Here is a 12,149-nt window from a genome sequence, read left to right as displayed (position 1 = left end):
ACTTCTTAAAATGTCTTATTTTCTCTAAAATCAAAAGATATTTCATTTAAATAACAAATTCTCCCTCTTGATCATTTCTAGTATTTGTGAAACAGATTTTATAAAGTTAGTGTACCTTTGATAGTTGCAGCTCAACTCTTTAAAACATGTATTATTATTATTACTATTACTATTATTATCTGAGTCACTCACTCATATTGAAACACGATGCAGGAAAAAATAAATATTTACTGAAGTATTGAAACAAAATAATTTAACTTCTTTACTGCGGAAGTTGTGCTTTTGTTGTGAAGGTACATGCCCAACATCCGGTACAGGTCTGATTTCAGCTTGATGCAGCGTCCGGCCTCTCAGAAGATGATTGGTTCAGAACCCTTCATCTCATGAATATTCATGAGGAAGACACAAATAAACATGAGAAGAAGTTCCGCCATGAAGACAAAACAATTATCAATAAAAAAACAGTTTCATGTTTCTCTACTCTACTTTCAAAATTATACTTAAGCGCAGTACTTGACTGCAAGTACACTTTAAATACAAAGCTAAAATCACAAATTCTTCTTTCCAGCTAAATCCCCACATTAATGACGAACATCTGATATATTTTATACTTTTAATGAGTATTGAAATCAATAAAAGTCAGTTTGAATCGACAGAAGTAGAAACAAAAGAAGCAGAAGCTGATTCCAGAGCAGCTTCTGCCGCCCATAGAACAGAAACCGATGTGAAGAGAATGTTAATGACTCACTGAAGGAGCTTCAGTGCACAAAGTACACAAACAAAGAATAAAATAAGTAAAAAGAACAAAGAACAAAGCTAAACTCACTGAATCCTCGTTGAACTCAGTCTTTATGTTTTTAAGTTAACGACTTTCCCTTTCCTCTAGTTGATGGGGCTGATAGGTCAGTCTGAGCGGGAACGCTCTGCTGAATGTTGAGAACAGGAAGGGGACAGTCAGTGAGAGGGGAGCGAGGACACTCCTCACTAGGACAGTTGCTGTAACTCTTGGTGTCCCACCAGTTAGCCGGAGCGAGGGCGCTCTGCTAACTGTGACAGCTGTGTAAGGAATCAATGGGCACAATGTCAACGTCCATCTAGTATAACTAGCATCTTACCAAGTTAGCTTGAGCGGGAACACTGCTCTCTGTGAAGGGCGGCCCGCGCTGGAGCGGAAGCGCTCTGCCAACCGTGGAAAACGAACAACGGTTATAGAAAGTCGATGTTAGTCGATCTCACCGATTGCCGTCTTCGTGATTTAGGTGCCCTCATCAGACTGAGTCCGGGGCTCGATGGTCCGACGGCGAACACGGCGTTCCCTCCTAAGAGGGGCAACTTGTCGCAGCCTTTGGAGGGCGAAGATCCGCAACTCCAACCGGTGGTCACAAGGCTACCGCTACAAACTCTAACATGTCTTGATCGTAGACACATCTCTGTTTAAGCTTATGCTACCATGGTAGCTAACCTGCGTAGCGAGAAGATGTAAAAGGACTGAACTCAGGATGACACCGGAACTTATAGAGACGAGGGTCATCCGAGAGGGGGGGCTTAGCTCCAAGGGGAGTGGCATGTTTGCGCGCACAGTGCACGGCAATTTTTTTTGGGGCCCATTTGGGGCCGTGGATATCCATTGTTTCAGACATAGATTTAGTTCATAGATTGGTTCAATCAGAAAGAGTGTGATTTTGCTCTGTAGCTTTGCTTGCATTCAGTATATGATAACACAAGAGACAGAATTTGACGGTCATAGTGAAATTTGACAACACAAATATGAACTTTTCTCAAATAAAGAATATCCGCGTCACTCCCAAATCCTAATTCTTAAAGGGACCGCACACAATGGATGGAGAATGGACCTGACAGTGTCAACTTTATATCGTTAAGTATGATGATAGGCTGTTGGATTGTAATTTGAAGGGGGAGAAAACATACAAACCAGAACGCACACACATATGTAGCATGTTAGAGTTATAAATAACTTGTTCATGTGAGAAACAATAGTTTAATTTAATGACATCACCAAAAAAAAAAGCCAAATTATTTGGGGGGGCTGAAGAACATTTTAGGGGGGCTTCAGAAGTGTTTAATAGATTGCTGCCTCATGGAACAGTAAATATATAGAAGTAGCTGAGTAGCAACGGTCTGTAGTTTCCAGATCACTTCCTCAGAACCTCTGCGGGACAACGAAGGCAGAAGAATAGATTTAGTGTTGGATTCCTGCAGCTCTGTGGTGACGACTGGGCCGTATCTTAATTTAGATAGCAGCAGACTCCGCCCACTAAAGGATATAAAGGATACCCACAGACCACTAATCACAGGGTGTTACACACACACACACACACACACACCTCTCATGTCTGGGTCTTTATTGGGCTCCAGCAGTTTGTTGCCGTCCAGACCGCCGTACCGTTTCCTCCATTTACGTCTGAGAGACGCAGTTCTCTGGAAACTGCAAACGCGACGAGAACAAGTTCAAAAATGAAATCTAGAAACTTAAAAAAACAAAACGATTATCTGTCAGTTTGTTATGAGAGCGATCCTTTAATACACAACGAGTCCACGTTTAATCCAGCATGCTAACATGCTAACATGCTAACCAGTGGCGGCTGGTCAATAGAGGGCGCTAGGGCGCCGCCCACCTTGAACCACAACAAATAAAATAAAATAAATAATAATAATAATAAACTATACAAATTGTCAATATTTGTGACTTTAATTGTATTCATAATAAAGTTATTGAGGGAAACATCAGATCATGAAAACACAAATCTTTCTAATAAATGCAGAAAGTTGTTTGTGGTCCTTTTGTTGTTCAGACTACAATGAACATTCATTTAAACCAGATGTTGAATCATAAACTAATCAAATATAAACTAGAGTTTAATCTGTGATCCGTCTTCACTGTTTACATGTTGAACACAATCTCATCAGTCCGACCGGCTGCAGCGTCCAATCACATGACAGATGAACAGTGAGGGGGCGTGTCGGCCTTGATGTTTCTGCATTAAATCATTCTGGGATGTTTGCTGATGTTGATTGATGTGCACAGCCCTACAGAGAACATGTTCCACCAGCTCCATGATGCTAACGATGTTTAGATCTTTAGTTTTAACAAAAACGTTTAAACAATTGAACAAACTGTAAAGTTTTACCCTAAACTAAAAGCCCAGTACTCTTAGTACTTCTTCTACTAGTTCTACAGCTAGTACTTCTGCTACCGGTACTGCAACTACAACTAATACTTGTGCTGTTCGTGGTACTTGTTACTGGTGATATGTGTGTTTACTTAAGTACTATTTTGAGGCTGATAATTATTTGCATTCTGAAATAATCTGCAGATTTATTTTTTCAATTAATGTTTTAAAGATTTTGTTATTTAACGTCAGGAAATACAGAAAGTCGAAAAAACGTCATTTTTACTTCAGTAGAAGTAATACTACTAGTATCGAAATACAAGCAAAAGTACTGCATTCAAACTGTAGTACAGAAAACAGTACAAAAGTATTAGCACTAAAATATACTAAAAGTACCAAAAGTAAAAGTACTGATGATGCAGATTAATATACTGTATATTTTAATATATGTATTGATGCATTAATGTGCTCATCACTATAAAGGTGAGGCTCGTTTTAATGACTTTAGTTTGATCTACAATAAAACTACAAACTACAAACTTTCTGTAATGACGGGGATGCTTTAGGAGAGGAGGGGAAACCAGTCAGACACCAGCTGCCTCACACACTGAAACAGATCAGAGATCAGAGACATACAGAGTGAGATCAGAGACATGCAGATCAGAGATCAGAGACATACAGAGTGAGATCAGAGACATACAGAGTGAGATCAGAGACATGCAGATCAGAGATCAGAGACATACAGAGTGAGATCAGAGACATGCAGAGTGAGATCAGAGACATACAGAGTGAGATCAGAGACAGAGACATGCAGAGTGAGATCAGAGACATGCAGAGTGAGATCAGAGACATACAGAGTGATATCAGAGACATGCAGAGTGAGATCAGAGACATGCAGAGTGAGATCAGAGACAGAGACATGCAGAGTGAGATCAGAGACATACAGAGTGAGATCAGAGACATACAGAGTGAGATCAGAGATCAGAGACATGCAGAGTGAGATCAGAGACATGCAGAGTGAGATCAGAGACAGAGACATGCAGAGTGAGATCAGAGACACACAGTGAGATCAGAGACATGCAGAGTGAGATCAGAGACATGCAGAGTGAGATCAGAGACATGCAGAGTGAGATCAGAGACATACAGAGTGAGATCAGAGACATGCAGAGTGAGATCAGAGACATGCAGAGTGAGATCAGAGACATACAGAGTGAGATCAGAGACAGAGACATGCAGAGTGAGATCAGAGACATGCAGAGTGAGATCAGAGACATACAGTGAGATCAGAGATCAGAGACATGCAGAGTGAGATCAGAGACATGCAGAGTAAGATCAGAGACAGAGACATGCAGAGTGAGATCAGAGACACACAGTGAGATCAGAGACATGCAGAGTGAGATCAGAGACATGCAGAGTGAGATCAGAGACAGAGACATGCAGAGTGAGATCAGAGACACACAGTGAGATCAGAGACATGCAGAGTGAGATCAGAGACATGCAGAGTGAGATCAGAGACATACAGAGTGAGATCAGAGACATGCAGAGTGAGATCAGAGACATGCAGAGTGAGATCAGAGACACGCAGACTGAGATCAGAGACACGCAGAGTGAGATCAGAGACACGCAGAGTGAGATCAGAGACATGTGGAACCACAACAGAAACTATAAAACACTTCATTATTTCAGATGTTATGAACGCAATGACATAAAGAAAACAAAGATGAGACTAAATAAAGGTCCATGTCAGCAGAATGAGACTGATCAGTGATTTATAAGAACATACATGTTTTAAGGTTCAACATGACGGTGGTTGGAATAAGAAGCCTCAGCTTTAAAGGGTCACAAAAAACATGTTTTCTTATTTACCTCGATGGAAATAAAAAACTTAGACGACATTTTCCAAGTTTTGTTCAGTCTTTAATGCTGGATTTGTTAGTTTGATTTGTTTTTACATTGATAAGGGACTTAAGGACATAGTGCTGCATTGTATTATTTCATTTGTGGGCTAATAAGATGTTAAATTAGATATTGTTTTATTTTTTTCTATTAAATATGACAAAAGCTCAGTCTACCACCAATTTATATTTGTTAATATATTTATATTTTATTATGTTTGTATTTAAATATAGAATATAAATAAAATATAATATAACTTTTATATAAATAGATATTGCAAACAATAATATATACAATATATAAACGTATTAAAAAAGGTAACAAAAATATGAAATAACATTGTTGAAGAAATACTTTACATGGTAAAGTGATTTATTTGTAATTCTATTATATATTCAGATGTTTCAACTGAAAATTTACATAAAAAACGTTGCAGGCATTTGTTTTTTCAATGAGGCTTTTACTATGAAAGAAACCGGAAGTTAGTATTTTGAAAAGCAGAAGTCACGTTGTTTACATTTTGTTAGCATTTCTGCTCCCTGAGTGTTAAGCTAACAGCTATCGAGCTAACACGTAGCAGGTGGATGTTCTCCCGCTCGGGTTTAAGTAGAACTCGTAGTTTTATAAGATTATCTAAATGTTTTCAGCCGTTAAACGTTAAACCGTTCAACCGTTGGTCTGACGTCATCCCGGTGCGCCGTCCGTTAACGACAACAAACAACAAACAAATGCCCAAAAAAGAGAAAGCGGTGAGTTATTAGAAGATACTCGAGTATCTATAAATATATATATATATATTAGTGTATTTACCAAAGTACTGTCCTACACGTTGGAGGTACTTGTACTTTACTTTTGTATCAATCAATTCTACTACTTTATACTATATAACATTACTCCACTTTATCTCAGAGGTACATACTGAGAGGTGGAAGAAGGAGATACATACATATATATATATATATATATATATATATATATATATATATATATATATATATATATATATGTATATGTATGTATATACACCAAAGTGTGGAAATACTGTTGAAAGTAAAACAGCTATATTCATGTTGTTACTGGTAGCTTGATCTGGTCAAAGTGAGCCTTACTTTGTATTAGAGACCAGAAGTTATTCATTCATTTGTAGATATATAATATATACCTGTGTTTGGTCCAGGAGCAGCTACTTCTGTTTGTGTACAATGAGTGGTATTTTTGATATAAAGTATGAAGTGTGGACATCCTCACTGTGACGTCCTCCAGGTGAAAGGTCAAGCAGCTGCAGGCGCAGCAGCAGAAGAAGAAGCTTCCTGTCCGGTGTCCCGAGACAAAAGTGGATCCGTCTCCATCGTGGTTCACGTGAAGCCCGGCTCCAAACACAGCGGGGTCACAGGTCAGAGGTCACACTCTGTCTTATTAGTACACAACACCGTCACCGTGACAACCTGAGGGAACATCGCCGTCTCTTCTTCTTCTGCTCTTCCAGAAGTCTCCTCAGAGGCGGTGGGCGTCGCCATCGCGGCTCCTCCGATGGACGGAGAGGCCAACGCCGAGCTCCTCCGCTACCTGGCTGAAGTTCTGGACCTGAAGAAGAGTCGCGTGTCTCTCGACAAGGTTTCCTAAAAAACATCACCAGCTTCCCCTCATGTGTCCTACACAGTCACCTTTGTATGCCTCCTCTATCCTTCCTCAGCCTGTCTTTACATAATAATCATTATATTGATCCTGCAGGGCTCCAGGTCCAGAGACAAGCTGATCAAAGTGGACTCCTCTCTCAGTCCTGAGGAGGTGTTGAGGAGGCTCAGAGAGGCTGCAGGCTGAGTGGAGGAGGTGAGGAGGCTCAGAGAGGCTGCAGGCTGAGAGGAGGAGGTGAGGAGGTGAGGAGAGGCTGCAGGCTGAGAGGAGGAGGTGAGGAGGCTCAGAGAGGCTGCAGGCTGAGTGGAGGAGGTGAGGAGGTGAGGAGAGGCTGCAGGCTGAGAGGAGGAGGTGAGGAGAGGCTGCAGGCTGAGAGGAGGAGGTGAGGAGGCTCAGAGAGGCTGCAGGCTGAGTGGAGGAGGTGAGGAGAGGCTGCAGGCTGAGAGGAGGAGGTGAGGAGGTGAGGAGAGGCTGCAGGCTGAGAGGAGGAGGTGAGGAGGCTCAGAGAGGCTGCAGGCTGAGAGGAGGAGGTGAGGAGAGGCTGCAGACTGAGAGGAGGAGGTGAGGAGAGGCTGCAGGCTGAGAGGAGGTGTTGAGGAGGTGAGGAGAGGCTGCAGGCTGAGAGGAGGAGGAGGTGAGGAGGCTCAGAGAGGCTGCAGGCTGAGAGGAGGAGGTGAGGAGGTGAGGAGAGGCTGCAGACTGAGAGGAGGAGGTGAGGAGGTGAGGAGGTGAGGAGAGGCTGCAGGCTGAGTGGAGGAGGTGAGGAGAGGCTGCAGGCGGCCTTGTCCACACTACTCCGTTTTTACTCCGTATTTGCTACGTTTACACTGAGCGGCCACACTACGCCGGAGTTTTGGAGCACCCTAAACGGAGGGATCTGAAAACTCCGGCGAGGTTGGAGGTGTTACGCCCACACCCGTGTTCGCTACTGGATTGGTTCTTGGCAACCATGACGTCTCCGTCCCTGATTCGTCACACTCACTATCACATGACCCGTACCCGGAAGAAAACAAACTGGGCTACCAGCGATTCATTTCAACATGGATAACTAATTGCAAGCGTTGCTGCTAGCACAACAGCTAGCAGCAGCTATGCAGTAAAAGTCTGCATTTCTGTGGAGGAAGCAGCTGTTATTGGAGTGATTAGCGAGCGGCGTGACCGGCATCAGCCCTATGGAGCAGCTCGTTGTTTTTAGATTCTAATGAGAAGACACGCTGCACTAACGTTTTACTTCTTCCGTTTGGTAGCCTTGAGAGACCTTAGTCTGTAAGTATGTATTTATGGAGCATGAAAATATGTACGTAGATATATTCTATTTAGTATAACATAGGGTTAGTATAACATTTGTGTTGTATTAAATGCTAATCGCGGTTAGCATTTCTCCATTGGCGGTAATGTTAAAATTAGCTTAGAAGCTAGCTAGGCGGACATGTTACATGCTGGCTATATCATGGATTGTTGTTTTGTATTCGTGTAATGTGTATAGGGACAGTTCGTAAAGCCATATTTCATATTGTGCTTCCACAGTTTTACAAATAAAGATTCACACTGAAGTATTGAAACTCTTCTATGGATTCCATGGTCTTTATTTCACGGATCTACTGTTAGCGATCTGCTAAGCTTTCCTGCACGAAGGAAGAGCAGAATAGAGTGAGAGACGTGTGTTGACCACATGTATGGACCTATATTCTAGTAAACGTTTACGTGTAAGTGTTGATTTTAAAGTAAATTTGATGTGAGAGAGATAGACCCGCACCGCTGTAATGCTAATCGCGGTTAGCATTTCTCCATTGGCGGTAATGTTAAAATTAGCTTAGAAGCTAGCTAGGCGGACATGATGTTCAGAGCTACTAGTGAGAACAGACATCAACAACACGGAGGAAACGAGTGAGAGACCACATTGATGGACCCATAATCTAGTAAACGTTTATGTGTAAGTGTTGATGTTAAAGTAAATTTGGAGAGAGAGAGAGACAGAGCGAGTATTTTTTTTTTTTTTTTTAACTAAGCAAGCAATTCACTTCCTGTTTACACCGTCACGCGCATGCCCAGTGTAGTTAATGGTCACGTGCTGTCCGCCTTCGACGGCTGCCGTGTGGACGCAGATCAACTCGAGAATGATGCTGAAACTCCCGTGTGGACGGAGATCGTTTCTATTTGACAAATCTGCATCCAAGGAGAAACGGAGTAGTGTGGACAGGGCATGAGAGGAGGAGGAGGAGGAGTGAGGAGGCTCAGAGAGGCTGCAGGCTGAGAGGAGGAGGAGGAGGAGGTGAGGAGGAGTGAGGAGGCTGAAACAAGCTGCAGAACTAGACAGAGGAGGTTAATATCCCAAATATTTCACCTGCAAAACAATGCGAAGATTTTTGGTCTAAAATCAAAAAGCAGATGAATGATGACATATCTATTTCTATTTATCTCTGTTCAGACCTTCACAGCTGGACCGGTACGGCTACTGGGACCAGAACATCACCACGGAAACGGACCGATCCACCAATCAGTGAGCAGGAGAGACGAGCTGTTGACATGTCGGAAGTGATCATGTACAAGTATTATTTTTGTGTTTTTGGTTAAATTATGTGTCAAAATCAACAGATTATGAATCTGTATCGTTCAAATCTTCTAGATTTTATTAAAGGTAGACTCAGGATGCAGAAATAAAATCATTTGTTTGTTTGTTTATCAACTCATTTGTCATGTTTTTTGTTAAAAAATATGAATATATGAATATATAAATATTTATATAAATATTTAAATATAGTGCATGTAAACACAGCTCCAGTAGATGGCGCTGTGTTACTTTTTTGAGTGAAGAGATTATGATGGAAACTTTATTCATACTTTTTATTTTTTACTTTATTTCCTCTTTTCTGAGAAGATTTAAACTATTTCATACGTTGAGTTCATCTCTCAGCTCACGTGATTTAATATCATCTAGTACATTTAACGAAGTGTTTTCTCCTTGTTTGGTACTTTATACTTATTTTACATATAAAGCAGAGAAGAGCACATTGGAAAAGTTGTGTCAGTGAATATTTTGTGTTTTCTTATCAATTATTAGAATTAAATATCCATTCATAAACTTAACCTGCTGAAGGAGTTTCTTATAAGTAAGAAGGAGATCATGAGACATCCCATCATGCTTTGTTTGACAGGTTATATACACTGGATAGACTCCACGTGACCCACCAACATTTATCCAGAGTCGTGATTATAAACGCCACTTTATCAGCACGAGTCAAAACTAAATAAAGAATAAAAAGCTCATGAAGGTCTTCAGAATGAGAGCTCTGCTGTGAATCAGCGGTAACGAGTCTAAAAGTAGACGAGCAGCTTCTCTGGATCAAAGCCCGGACGGATAACGACTTCCTGTCAGATCACAGCTTTCATGAAGCTCCGTCCTCAAAACTGCTGACTTGTATTTTTTTGAGGCCAGCTCTTTAACAAACAGACCTTCTTCCTGTCAGCCTGTTTAGTAGAAGTGCAGACACCGACACCTCAAACTTATGAGAAAGACACAACAACTCGAAACCACACAGCCTCTTTGTGGTGGTTTTGAGTCTCTTTGTGGTTGTTTTGAGCCTCTTTGTGGTGGTTTTGAGCCTCTTTGTGGTGGTTTTGAGTCTCTGTGGTGGTTTTGAGCCTCTTTGCGGTGGTTTTGAGCCTCTTTGTGGTTGTTTTGAGTCTCTTTGTGGTGGTTTTGAGCCTCTTTGTGGTTGTTTTGAGTCTCTTTGTGGTTGTTTTGAGTCTCTTTGTGATGGTTTTGAGTCTTTTTGTGGTGGTTTTGAGTCTCTTTGTGGTGGTTTTGAGCCTCTTTGTGGTTGTTTTGAGTCTCTTTGTGGTGGTTGTGAGTCTCTTTGTGGTTGTTTTGAGTCTCTTTGTGGTGGTTTTGAGCCTCTTTGTGGTGGTTTTGAGCCTCTTTGTGGTGGTTTTGAGTCTCTTTGTGGTTGTTTTGAGTCTCTTTGTGGTGGTTTTGTCTCTTTGTGGTCAGGGTTAGGGTGATCATCACCATCATCATCGTCATCATCCGGCAACCAGACGTGCCAGAAATGAGCCACAACAACCCACAAGTTGGGCATCGTGGTGACCTCTGGCTTTGAGATGCTGACGAGGTCGTCCCTCCAGTCATTTCCTGTCTCCTCTCTAGTACGCACTTTCAAAATAAAGCTAAATAAAACTCAAATAAAGCTAAAGGACAAAGCCGAGGTGCGTTTCCCCAATGACTGCTCATTCCCTCGGCTCTCTGCAGGGAAAGATGCATCAACGTGCACAAAACAGTAATCCTCAAAGGAAAGACTCGAGCCTCAACTGCTTATTTAAGCAACTCCATGTTGAAAGGAGAAGAAGAAATGATCAAAAGATGCAGAGCTGCATCCTCATCCTCTCTGCAGTGAATACCAACAGCTTTCATCCTCACTTTCTCTGCCAGTCAGCAGGATATTTTTGGGTGTCTGTGATGATGGGGACATTCGGAGACAATCGCAGACCAAATCGTGTCCTGGAGACGGGTTTTAAACCCTCTCTTCTGTCTGCAGGTTTATTTATAGTGGATCTTTGTCAGCTCTGAGTCTCACTCTAATGCCTCGCTGACAACAGGAGGATTTGGAGGCCGGATGTTTACCGACAACAATCCGCTCAGACGGTGGTCGTCAATAAAAAGTCTGAGATCATCACAAAGTTAAAAAAACACATCACAAGTCAACACCAGTCAGTTATCTCAGAATCCTCCGGTTTAGTCCAACAAACATAAAGATGATGTCACATAAATACACACTGAAACAAGACTGCGGTGTTTAGAGCTAAATGCTAACATGCTCAGAATATCAAATGTAAGTATTATATTTAATGTTCTGTCTTATCTGAAATAAAGTTTGATTGATTAAATGTCTTTAGTTCTGGAGGTATTTATTCATAAATCAATGATGAACCACATTTATTAAAACGCTCGAGACATTCGGACAACTGTGGAGCGAAAACAATCGAGTCAGTTCACAAACGTTAAAGGTCCAGTGTGAAGGATCTGGCGCCATCTAGTGGTGAGGATGCAGAATGCAGCCAACTGAAACTTCTCGTGTACAAAGATGTAGGAATACTACAGAAATGTACTTAGAGAAACGTAGAGTACGTTATCCACGTAATCTTGAACGAGGAAGTATGAAGACGAAAAAACTAAAGTATTAAAGTCTTCATCTAATGTCTCACTAAAGTATTAAAGTCTTCATCTAATGTCTCACTAAAGTATTAAAGTCTTCATCGAATCATCTGTGATTTGTGTTCTAAACATTAACTGTATAATTCAGTGAAAATACTATGTTACTGTAAAAGTACTTATATCACACTGTATAAATACTGTGTTCTAGAAAAAGTACTAGTACCACGCTGTAAAAATACTTTGTTACAGTAGAAGTACTAATACCACACAGGAAAAAGTACATTTAAGGCCCTATATAGTCATGAATAGAGTTTTAGTTTTCAGAATTATAGATC

The 12,149-nt window shown here is 41.2% G+C and overlaps 1 protein-coding gene across 8 annotated transcripts; it reads left to right on the top strand.

Moving 5' to 3' along the window:
* The first annotated feature begins 5,536 nt into the window (after positions 1-5,536).
* cunh15orf40 (chromosome unknown C15orf40 homolog) lies at positions 5,537-9,348 on the top strand. 8 transcript variants are annotated; one of them, XR_012947591.1, is made up of 5 exons: positions 5,541-5,776; positions 6,261-6,420; positions 6,514-6,641; positions 6,759-6,982; positions 9,091-9,348. XR_012947591.1 is itself a non-coding variant. In XM_076077561.1 (5 exons), exons 1-4 carry the CDS (start codon positions 5,612-5,614, stop codon positions 6,846-6,848), a joined length of 543 nt encoding a protein of 180 aa, XP_075933676.1. In that variant the 5' UTR covers positions 5,541-5,611; the 3' UTR covers positions 6,849-6,857; positions 9,091-9,209. The 8 variants fall into 8 exon arrangements, 5 of the variants coding, with proteins under 5 accessions (XP_075933673.1, XP_075933677.1, XP_075933676.1 ...); XR_012947592.1 differs by having other exon boundaries at positions 6,759-6,935; positions 9,091-9,173; XM_076077561.1 differs by having other exon boundaries at positions 6,759-6,857; positions 9,091-9,209.
* Positions 9,349-12,149: the final 2,801 nt, after the last annotated feature.

The sequence above is a fragment of the Anarhichas minor genome, unplaced genomic scaffold (assembly GCF_050575085.1).
Source record: "Anarhichas minor isolate MPS153535 unplaced genomic scaffold, ASM5057508v1 ptg000061l, whole genome shotgun sequence".
NCBI classification, from domain to species: domain Eukaryota; kingdom Metazoa; phylum Chordata; class Actinopteri; order Perciformes; family Anarhichadidae; genus Anarhichas; species Anarhichas minor.
The sequence above is the reverse complement of the archived record's forward strand: the minus strand, read 5'-3'. Positions and strand labels throughout refer to the sequence as shown.

Coding starts and splice junctions, on each gene's coding strand:
- cunh15orf40 (XM_076077558.1), top strand. CDS start 5,612: ATGTTCTCCCGCTCGGGTTTAAGTAGAACTCGTAGTTTTATAAGATTA. Junction 5,777..6,260: donor TGCCCAAAAAAGAGAAAGCG/GTGAGTTATTAG, acceptor TAAAGTATGAAG/TGTGGACATCCTCACTGTGA. Junction 6,421..6,513: donor CAAACACAGCGGGGTCACAG/GTCAGAGGTCAC, acceptor CTGCTCTTCCAG/AAGTCTCCTCAGAGGCGGTG.